The following is an 11,140-nucleotide window of genomic DNA, read 5'->3' as shown; positions in this document are numbered from 1 at the left end:
GACTGGGTTGTCATTCAAATGGAAGCTAACACTTTACTGCTGCACTGCGGAACCGCTGCATTGTCAGTGGTGGCATCTTTCAGATTAAGTGTTAAACTGAGGCCCTATCTGCCTGTTCAGGAGGATGTAACTGGAAGCCATGCCTGCAAAGCACTTTTGGACCGTTTATTTATTTAAAAACCTATGGATAACAAGAGGAAGGAAAGAGAAAGAGAGATAAGCATTGCACAGTCTCAAAGTCCTGAGTATGCAAGCACAGGAATTTGGCACAATGAATGACGATTTCAACACGAGTGGGCACACAGGGGAAGGGAAAGCTGTGGACATTGGAGTTTTATACCGTTTAGGAGGAACCAGGATGAAATGTGTCGCGTTAATGTCAACTGTGCTGCCGGCATACACAGAAAATTAGAACAATCTGCACTAAATAGACATTAGTATTCAATCTGGGCAAGAGGTAAGTTTAAGAAAGACGGTATGTTCAGATAACAGAGACCGTTTGTCAATGACTTGCACTTATACAGTCGTGTCTTATCACACCATGCAGAAATGTCTCAAAAGCGTTCCCTCGTACATTCAAGGAATTCCTTTATATAAGCAAGAGCTTATAACATTTCCAACACCAATGAGATCATCTTCATTTGACATTGCACCCCTTCAAAACGGAAATGTTCAAGATTCTGTGAGGGTTTTATAGGGTAAACGTTGAGGGGCCGTTTTTCCTCGGCTGGAGAGCCGACAACTTTGGGATATCGCCTCATGATAAGGGTTAGGATCGAGACGAGGAGAAATTTCTTCACCCAGAGGCTGAGAATCTTTGGAATTCCCCACCCCAGAGAGCAATGGACATTCAGTCACAGTGTGTTCTAGACAGAGCAATGGATATTTTGGAACCTGAACAACCAAGGGATATGGGGATAGATTGGGTGGGAGAGCGGAGTGAGATCAGTCATGATCTCTGCTCTGTTGCGCACTTGCGTATTTTGAAAACAGGGCTAGCTTCCCCAGTAACCTGCTGTGCCACCTATGTGGCACAGATCCCAATGTCCTTGGGTTAATTTGTGATCTAAGCTGGTGGAATGACACACAAATGACTCAAGCTACCAGTGTGCCTTAAGACAATAAATGGAGCCTTTCCAGTCAGAAGGCCCAAGGTCAGTCACCAGTGCTTTAGTTGATCTGAGCCCCTCCAAAACGTTAAAGGTTAGTAACCTTATTTTCTAAAGCATTTTTTTTTTGACCACTTGATCAAGAAGTCACCAAACCCCCCTCCCCATTAAATGTGGGATCCTGCAACGCTCTTCTTCAAACCCCAGGAGCAACCTACTGATTTCCTCCGCGGCAGCATCCAAATCAGCTCCTCCTTGCCTCAGCAAACACATCTCTAACATTCAAAACCCTAATGCCTAATCACACTGCCCCCATCTACCAAACGCTACATCCTGCTGGTAGATATTGGTGTCAGCTTAGTCCATTAAATTCCCATGTCCACATTTGTAATGGAAACAGCCTATGTAATCGTGTCACGCTGTAGTTCCATCATCCTACCAGAAGTGACACTGTGGTCCCTCAGCTTTATAGCGACAAGAAAAATGCCCACACACCAATCAACTCTGCTCTATTTTTAATTAACCCAATTGCAAACACAGACTGTATCATTTTATTTTATAAATTAAAATTTAGAGTACCCAATTATGTTTTTCCAATTAAGGGGCACTTTAGCAGGGCCAATTCACCTACCCTACGCATCTTTGGGTGTGGGTTGAGAACCACGCAGTCACAGGGGTGAATGTACAAACTCCACACAGACAGTGACCCCCGGGACTGGGATCGAACCCGGGTCCTCAATGCCGCAGGCAGCAGTGCTAACCACTATGCCGCCCCAATGTCATTTTAATACAAGGACTGAAAGACATCTACTCACCCAGTTCCAATTAATCCTCAGCTCCAACCCCACTAAACTTGAAAATTGTGCAATCCTACGGACGATCACGTATCTGCCTGCAACGCGAACCTTCAGTTTTAATCCGGATTTACCTCATCGTCAGCTACTCAATTAATTCTCCTTCAGGAATGTCGGCCACCGGGTTTCTTACACCTTTAAATCTCTTCCCAAAATCTTCAGATAAAACAACTCAGGTCTGGTGTCAATTAACTACATTTTCTATCATATTTCTTGAACTTGATGCTTTAGCACTCTGGGCCTTTGCCTGACACCAAGGTGGTTTAATAAGATCAAAATTAAACATCTTTGTTTCCCACAGTCTGAAGGGTTGGCAGTGGTTCAGCGTAGCACACAAGCCTTTGGTTTAGGTTGTGGTATAAATCCCAATCGAAAAGGCGCGAGATCTAGCTGACAAGTCAGTGTCAATGCGAGGGAGTGCCTCACTGTTGGAGGTATCTTCTTTTGGCTGAGATATTAAACCAGGGGCTGGTTTAGCACAGTGGGCTCAATAGCTGGCTTGCAATGCAGAACCAGGCCAGCAGCGCGGGTTCAATTCCCGTACCGGCCTCCCTGAACAGGTGCCGGAATGTGGCGACTAGGGGCTTTTCACAGTAACTTAATTGAAGCCTACTTGTGACAATAAGTGATTACTATTATTATTAAACCAAAGACCTGTCGGCCCACTGTGTGTGTGTGTGTGTGTGTGTGTGTGTGTGTGTGGGGGGGGGGTTCTCCCCAGTAATCAGAAATGGAATACATTTTCTAAATGCTGGGAATATTCAGCAGATCAGGCGGAATCTGGGAACGGAGCGGAACTATTGTTTCAGGTCAATGACCTACTCTTCAACCGCTTACCTCTCCACAGGTGGTGCCTGATCTGCCGAGTTGTTGCTCCCCAGTGTCGGGGCCAATATTTATTCCTCAACTGACACGTGGGGAGGGGGGGAATCTGGTCATCATGACATTGCTGTTTGTGGGAGCTTGCTGTGAGCAAAATGGCTGTCGTGTTTCCTACACTACAACAGCTGCAGAAAGCAATTCACTGGCTGGGACATCCTGAGATTCTTAAAAGGTGCTCTAGAAATTAAGAGTTTCTCTCTTTTTAACAAAAAATCCTTGACATTTTCCACACTGGTGATGTTTCAAGGAGATCGCTATGCTGTTCTGGCTGTGCTCGAAACCATACAAAACCAGTTTAATAACAGGACCCAAAATAACTGGCCCAGACTGACGTTGAGGTTTCAACAATGGATGCGCAGCCTGTCATCCTCGATCTTTAATTATGGTTTTGATCAAAGATCTGGTCTGTCACCCCCAGGGCGGGGGGGGTCGATTTTCATCAATGCAATCTCCTGCAGCTGCGATTGCTGTTCTTCAGGGCTGGTGAGCAAACAAAGCTGCGCCAAATTTATAGAATTATATTATGCGATTGCCCTGCGGGTTCCTGACTGTAGGTGGATGGACCATTCAGGGATCAGGGGAAGGCAAAGCAGCATGGAGTTATACATCACAGGAGGAGCCCATCTGGCCCAGCTCATCTGCATTGATTCTCCTGAACAGCTAACCATTTAGTCCCAATCCCGCCTTTCCACCTTTTACTTCTCCCGATACTTATCCATTTCACCATCAAAACTGTTCTGATCTTCCACCAGAAACAGAAGGCAATGATATCACTGCTCCTTGCTGCGGTGTAGGGGAAGGGACTACATTTTTGTACCTCAGCGTTCTCAATCACCTAGCAGATAAAGGCACAATTTAGTCCAGAAATGCCAACTCCCACAACAGGAGCAACAACGAGAGTCGCTACTCCTTGATCTAGGAAAGGGGAGTTGTAATATTGTTGAATATTTGCCAAAAGTGATCCCCACGCTGGTGGGTGTTGAAGGGTTGAGGGTAAAGAAGAAGTGCAGCTATCTGCTAGGCTCTTGAGTTCTGATTATTATTCAGTGACACCCCCCTTGCAATTGAAAACACACATATGGTCTTCACGTAGGACTGCCTGGCTGAAGCATAAAGCTGCCTACAGTTGAACAGACGCACTAAAATGTCACATGCAGGAGATTCACAACGGAAATGGTGGGATTGGGAAACAATGAAATTCATAGGGACCTGGGTGTCACTGTACGCAAGAAAGTTAACATGTAGGTACAACAAGCGATTAGCAAAGCAAATGATGTGCGAGTCTATTACAAAGGATTTGGGAGTACAAGAGTGAAGGCGCCTGACTGCAAATTGTACGGAGCATTGGTGAGATCCCACATCTGGAATACTATGAACAGCTTTTCTCTCCTTACCCAAGGAAGGATATACCTGCCTTGAAGAGCCTGAAATGAAAATTCACTCGACTGGCTGGAATGACGGATTGGCACATGAGGAGATGGAGCCCACACCCCCTGATGTTTTAGGATGGTGAGAGCTGATCTCATTGAATCATCTATAATTCTCAAGGAGGTTTGACAGTGTAGAAACTGGGTGGATGTCGCTGAGAATTGTTAGAGCCCATGTTCTTACGCCAGTGTCAGAATAAGTGGTCAGCCATTTTGGGTTGAGGTGAAGAGAAATTGCTTCACTCAAAAGGCTGTGGGTCTTTGGACTTTTTTAATTCAATTATTTCACTTATTGGTGGGCATCGCTGGCTGGGCCAGCATTTGTTGTCTATCCTAATTGCTCAGGAAGGTGCTAGTGAGCCACCTTCTGGAACCACTGCAGTCTTTGTGGTGTAGGCACACCACAGTGCTGTTAGGGAAGGGGTTCCATGGGATTGGAAGGTGCTGTTGAAGGAGGCTTGGCAAGTTGATGCAGTGCATCTTGTAGTTGGCACACTGCTGCCACTGTGGTGGTGGTGGAAGGACCGAATGTTGAAGGTGATAGATGGAGTGCTAATCAAATGAGATCTTTTGTCCTGGATGGTGTCGAGCTTCTGGAGTGTTGTTGGAGCTGCACTCGCCCAGGCTGGTTTAGCACACTGGGCTAAATCGCTGGCTTTTAAAGCAGACCGAGGCAGGCCAGCAGCACGGTTCAATTCCCGTACCAGCCTCCCTGAACAAGTGCCGGAATATGGCGACTAGGGGCTTTTCACAGTAACTTAATTTGAAGCCTACTTGTGACAATAAGCGATTTTCATTTCATTTTTTCATTTCAAGTGGAGAGTATCTCTTCACACTCCTGACTTGCACCTTGTAGATGATTGTCAGGCTATGGGGAGTCAGGAGTAGGAGTGTTTTCCCCCCGCAGAATTCCTAGCCTTTGTCCTTGTAGCCACAGTACTTTTAGGTTGGTCCAGTTTAGTTTCTAGTCAATGGTAACCCCCAGAATGTTGACAGAGGGATATTCAGCAATGGCAATGTCACTGAATGTCAAGGGGAGATGGTCATTGACTGGCACGTCTGCGAAATAAAATGTTACTTGCCATTTATTAGCACAAGCCCAGGTCTTGCTGCAGATGGGCACGGACTGCTCCAGTATGAGTCATCATGAATGGTACTGAACATCATCAGCGAACATCTACACTTCTAACCTTATGATAGAGGGAAGGTCATCGATGAAGCACCTTCGGTGGTTAGGCTTGGATCACTACCCTGAAGACCTCCTGGGATTATTGACCTCCATGGCCACCTTCCTCTGTGCTAGGTAGGCTCCAAACCACGCGAATTCCCAACGACTCCAGTTTTGCTAGCGCCCCTGGCTGCCACACTCAGTCAAATACTGCCTTGATGTGAAAGACAGTCACTCTCACCTTATCTTTGGAGTCCAGCTCTTTTGTCCATGTTTGAACCAAGGCTGTAATGAGGTCACGAGCTGAGTGACCCGGACAGAACTCAAAATGAGCGCCTGCAAGCAGGATTAATTTGTTTTTATTTCTTCTCTCACAGGACATGGGTGTCACTGGCTAGGCCAACATTTTATTGCCCATCCCCAGTTGCCCTTGAAAGAGTAGTGGAGAGTCGCCTTCTTAAACTGCAGAATTTCATGTGGCATAGGTACATTCCTGTGCTGTTCGGAAAGGATTCCAAGATTTTATCCAGCGACAGTGAAGGAAAAGCGATATAATTCCAAGTCAGGGTGGTTGTGTGACTTGGGAGGGGAATTTGAAGGCGGTGGTGTTCCTCATGCATCTGCTGCCCTTGTTCTTCCTAGAGGTTAGAGATCACGGGGGTTTGGAAGGTGCCAATGTGGACAGGACATACCGAAACAATTTCCCACATTGGCGGGTAGATGCCAGCGTTGTAGCTGTACCAGAACAGCTTGTGTAGCTAGTTCCGGAACAAAAGTCTTCAGTATTACTTCCGGAATGCAGTCAGGGCCCATAGCCTTTGCAGCATCCTATGTCTTCATTGGTTTCTCAATATGGAGCGAATCAACTTGGCTGAAAACTAGCATCTATGATGCTGGGGAGTTCAGGAGGAGACAGGTAGATCATCCACTCGGCACCTCTGGCTAAATATTGTTGCAAATGCTTCATGGTCTTGTCTTTCGCACCAACGTGCTAGGCTCACCCATCAGTGAGGATGGGGATACGTGTGGAACCTCCTCCTCCTCCAGCGAGTTGTCTGCCACCATTCAGGCTGGATGTGACAAGACTGCAGAGCTTAGATTTGATCAGTTGGTTGTGGGACTGCTTAGCTGCTTGCGCTGTTTGACATGCAAATAGCCCTGTGCTGTAGCTTCACTGCCACTGTAGATCTCAGTTGTTCAATATACACAAGCAGAGGTATGTGGAGTTTGGGTACTCCAGTCGTTGTGTGATATAGCGGTAGTACAGGAAGATGAAGTTGAGGAAGGTCAGCACGACCATACTGAATGGCCTACTTCTCCTGCTATTTCTTACGCTCCAAGTGAGATACCAATGGCTGATATAATGCAGACCTACAGTAGAGCTTACAGCAAATGAAACATCAAAATGAGGGTACAATCTTTCAAACCTAAACAGCTGATCTTGAATGGACAAATCCCAAACTGCTTTAATTTAGCAATTTTACTGATTGAAAACATTCAAGCAGCCATTGGGATTTCCAAATGTCACTTGCCTATTTTGGGATTGACCCACAAGGTTTGACCTGGGCATGGGGTTTGTTTAATGTGCAAACGGTTTGATGCACGCACAGATGGTCACTGTGAAGACCAACAGCAAAAGTGTTGCTGGATCTTTGCGATCCACTCCTTTTCAAAATTAGTCCAGCACTGGTCTGGAACCTGGATCAGCAAAGATTAGCACAGGAGTGTTGAAGCGTACAGTCACTAACGTTTACCAGTGGTCACATAACAGAGTTACACATGTGACCCTGGTGTTGGTGGTCAAGGTTCAGCACCAATCAAGCCTATTGAGAAACTAGGAGACAGTGCAACCGGGGGCCTCGACAACAGGCTGCTGTGGCTTGTGCTGCATTAACCAGAATTTGTGATGAATGCACTCTGGAACTATAAAACATCCTTACCAACTTAGACTTACTGTAGGTCCGTTACTGCATTAACCCAAGGACTCAATCGCACTTGTTTCGTACCGTCCCACTCAAGGGGAATGAATCTCGTGTATTCAGCCCTTGGACAGGCAGTTTCCATACGTCAACCCACCTTCAAAGCACTCTCTTATTCTCTCAAGTTCTGTCAACTGAATATTTCATTTTTAGCACAGGCAATCTTTTCTGCATTTGACACATTTGTCTTTCGGCCCTGGACTGGCTCGGGAAAGGGGTGCAAGGAACAAATACAGGATTAGCTTCCCCACTTCTAGCTGTAAAATAAATGGTGAAAATAAAGCGAGCAGAGGGTATGACCCGCCAGGTTCCTGGTGATTATTCCCACCCTCTTTAAAATGGAGTGCTCTTGCCCATTCACATGATATTTCCACTCAGCAGCGACTAGTACCCTGGGTTGGCATGGTGGTGAAGTGGCTAGCACTGCAGCCTCAGGGCACCGAGGACCCGGATTCGATCCCGGCTGCAGGTCACTGTCTGTGCGGAGTTTCCACATTCTCCCCATGTCTGCATGGGTCTCACCCCACAACCCAAAGATGTGCTGGGTAGGTGTAATGGCCATGCTAAAATTGCCCCTTAATTGGCAAAAAAACACCAAATCGGGTACTCTAAAATTTTTTTTTTTTTTTTTTTTTTAAAAAGCACCAACGGCATTCCTCCAGCCAAGCCACCCAGCTCTCGAACCAACAAGCACCTCCTACCCTGTGCTCGGCCAACCTTTTGGCTCACAGGGGTGGGGCCACCGACGGAGGAGGGAGGGCGATCACAGTCGGCAGGGGAGGGAGGGAGGGGGCGATCGTCAGCAGGCGGGGGAGGAAGAAGGGGCGATCGCTGCTGGAAGGGGGAGGAACAGGGGGCAATCGCCGGCGGAAGGGGGAGGGACGGAGGGGGCGATTGTCTCCCAGCTGGGGGGAGGGAGGGGGCGATTGTCGCCGTGCAGGGGAGGGAGGGAGGGATGGGGGGGGGGGGGGGGGGGGGGGGTCTCTGCCAAGCAGGGGAAGGGATGCAATCGCCACCAGAGGGTCAGGGGTGCAATCGCCACCAGAGGGGGGTAGGGGGACAATCGCCACCAGGCAGGGGAGGAGAGCGATCGCTTCCGGGCGGGAGAGGGAGGTTGGGGGGGGGCGATCGTCCGTCGTCAGCCCGGATTGGGGGTCGGACCAAGAGCAGCTTCCGGAATGACAACCGTCGTCGTCGTCGCCGGGGCAGACGTCGATCTGCAGCGCGACGTGGAACCGCGATTACCCCCCAACCCACCCGAAGCAGGAAATCTGGATCTAACAATTTATTAGTTATTTTCATATGTTAAATGGACAACTGTTGATTTAAATTTTCAGTGGGGTGGGGGGGGAATGTGGTGGTGAGGGTGGGTGTGGCAGGGGGCGAGGGTGGGTGTGGCAGGGGGCGAGGGTGGGTGTGGCAGGGGGCGAGGGTGGGTGTGGCAGGGGGCGAGGGTGGGTGTGGCAGGGGGCGAGGGTGGGTGTGGCAGGGGGGCGAGGGTGGGTGTGGCAGGGGGCGAGGGTGGGTGTGGCAGGGGGCGAGGGTGGGTGTGGCAGGGGGCGAGGGTGGGTGTGGCAGGGGGCGAGGGTGGGTGTGGCAGGGGGCGAGGGTGGGTGTGGCAGGGGGCGAGGGTGGGTGTGGCAGGGGGCGAGGGTGGGTGTGGCAGGGGGCGAGGGTGGGTGTGGCAGGGGGCGAGGGTGGGTGTGGCAGGGGGCGAGGGTGGGTGTGGCAGGGGGCGAGGGTGGGTGTGGCAGGGGGCGAGGGTGGGTGTGGCAGGGGGCGAGGGTGGGTGTGGCAGGGGGCGAGGGTGGGTGTGGCAGGGGGCAAGGGTGGGTGTGGCAGGGGGAGAGGGTGGGCATGGTGAGGGGGGGTGGCGAGAGGGGGGTGGCGAGAGGGGGGTGGTGAGAGGGGGGGTGGTGGGTGGGTGGGGTGTTCGGGGGGTGGGGTATTGGGGGTGGGGTGTTGGGTATGGGGTGTTCGGAGGGTGTTGTGGGTGGGGTGTTGGGGGGGGTGTTGTGGGTGGGGTGTTGGTGGAGGTGTGGGGAGGGGGATGTGGTGATAGTTGGGGGGGGTGGGTGGGGTGTTCGGGGGGTGGGGTATTGGGGGTGGGGTGTTGGGTATGGGGTGTTCGGAGGGTGTTGTGGGTGGGGTGTTGGTGGAGGTGTGGGGAGGGGGATGTGGTGATAGTTGGGGGGGGGTGGGTGGGTGTTGTGGGTGGGATGTTGGTGGGGGGGAGGGGGATGTGGTAATGGTTGGGGGGGGGGGGTTGGGTGTGGCGGTGGGGGGGTAGGTGGGTGATAAAGGGGCTGAAGGGCTCTGCCTGCCCTCCCCCACTCCCAGCCCATCTGAAACCACTTACAGTTCCTAATGTCCGAGATAAACACCGCCAGCCCCCTCATCCCGTCGCCTTTGGACACCGCCGGCATCTTCTCGACTCACGAAGCGCCGCCTGGACCGGCAGAAAGGGGCGAAAGGAGGCGGGCGGGCGCCTTTTTTTTTCCCTTTTACAATGAGAGGATTGACACCAGGCCTCGGTCCGCCTGTCACTGGGCGCCTGGATCAGCAGGCCGGAACTGGGCGGGAGCATGTGGCCGGCTGCCATCCCGCCCCTTCCCCCTACCGCCTGATTGGGCGCCACGCACGTCAATCGCGGCGCTCTCGTTCCCCATTGGGTGGGCACGCTGCCAATCAGCCGAGCGGACCCCGTGCCCCACTGGCTGTCCGACGCGTCAATCAGGGCCGGACTGGGCGATCGCGTCGCGTCACATCCCGGACCCGTCCCCTCCGTGCCCATTGGGGGGACGCACGTCCGTCAGGAGGCGCGTACGATCTATTGGTTGCAATTCACGTCAGTTACTGATGCAGCCCGATCCTATTGGCTGACAGCAGGTTCCGCCCCGCCCTTTGGGGCGGGCCTACTCGATCTCGGCTGCCGGTTGGAGGATGCCCCGTCCATCAACGCTTCCGACCTCCCGATTGGCTGGGGTGACCGCCCCGTGGGGGGTGGACGGGTCGCACGGTTGTCATGAGGCGGCGGAGGCGGCGGGCAAACGCCATCGCCTCCATGTCGCCGAGCGAAATAGCAAACCCAGGGAGCGGAGGGGGGGGGGAAAAAAACATTAATTGACATCCGGTCAGCTTTCCAGGGCGGCAGATCGATTTTCACATCCGGTTGTCATGACCGAATGGAAGGCCCGGATTGGCCGACGAGACGCTCTGCCAGCGGATGTCCCGCATTCCTTCATCAGGGATTGGTCGGTCGGGCCGCCAATCACCGAGCGCTGCTTGTTAATTGGCTGTCCGGCACGTCAATCAGCCCGGGTTCTGCTTCTGCCCCGCCCACGATTGCTCAATGCCAAAGGCTGCAAATGGGGCAGCAGCACCTCCTTGCAAAATGGAAAGGGTGGCAGGACATTAAAGTGCTCTTCACTCTGTGCAATTAATCAATCTCAGCTCTTCATTGCAGCATTAATGAATATGGGTTACCAATTGGGACACAGTCACACTGGAATACAGAGAATTTACAGCACTGAACCAGGCCATTCAGCCCCTCTGATCACTGCCAGTGTTTTGCAGTCATCCCTATTCCCATCGTATTCCCTTCTCCCGCATGCTTCACTGCCTCCAGGCTCATTTTAATATGTTTGCTCCTGGGGCTGTGAATGTCGGCAGCGTCTATTGCCCATCCCGAGTTGCCCTTGGGAAGGGGGTGGTGAACCGC

General features: G+C 51.4%; 1 protein-coding gene across 5 annotated transcripts in view; it reads right to left on the bottom strand.

The window, feature by feature from the left end:
• Positions 1-10,003, bottom strand: part of ap2a1 (adaptor related protein complex 2 subunit alpha 1) — a 73,492-nt gene extending 63,489 nt beyond the window's left edge. For all 5 annotated transcript variants that reach the window (XM_038783634.1, XM_038783635.1, XM_038783637.1 and 2 more), the window contains exon 1: positions 9,779-10,003. In XM_038783634.1, the coding sequence (XP_038639562.1) occupies positions 9,779-9,845 (67 nt within the window). In that variant the 5' untranslated portion in view covers positions 9,846-10,003. The remainder of the gene's footprint in view (positions 1-9,778) is intronic.
• Positions 10,004-11,140: the final 1,137 nt, after the last annotated feature.

The sequence above is a fragment of the Scyliorhinus canicula genome, chromosome 23 (assembly GCF_902713615.1).
Source record: "Scyliorhinus canicula chromosome 23, sScyCan1.1, whole genome shotgun sequence".
Classification (NCBI taxonomy): domain Eukaryota; kingdom Metazoa; phylum Chordata; class Chondrichthyes; order Carcharhiniformes; family Scyliorhinidae; genus Scyliorhinus; species Scyliorhinus canicula.
The sequence above is the reverse complement of the archived record's forward strand: the minus strand, read 5'-3'. Positions and strand labels throughout refer to the sequence as shown.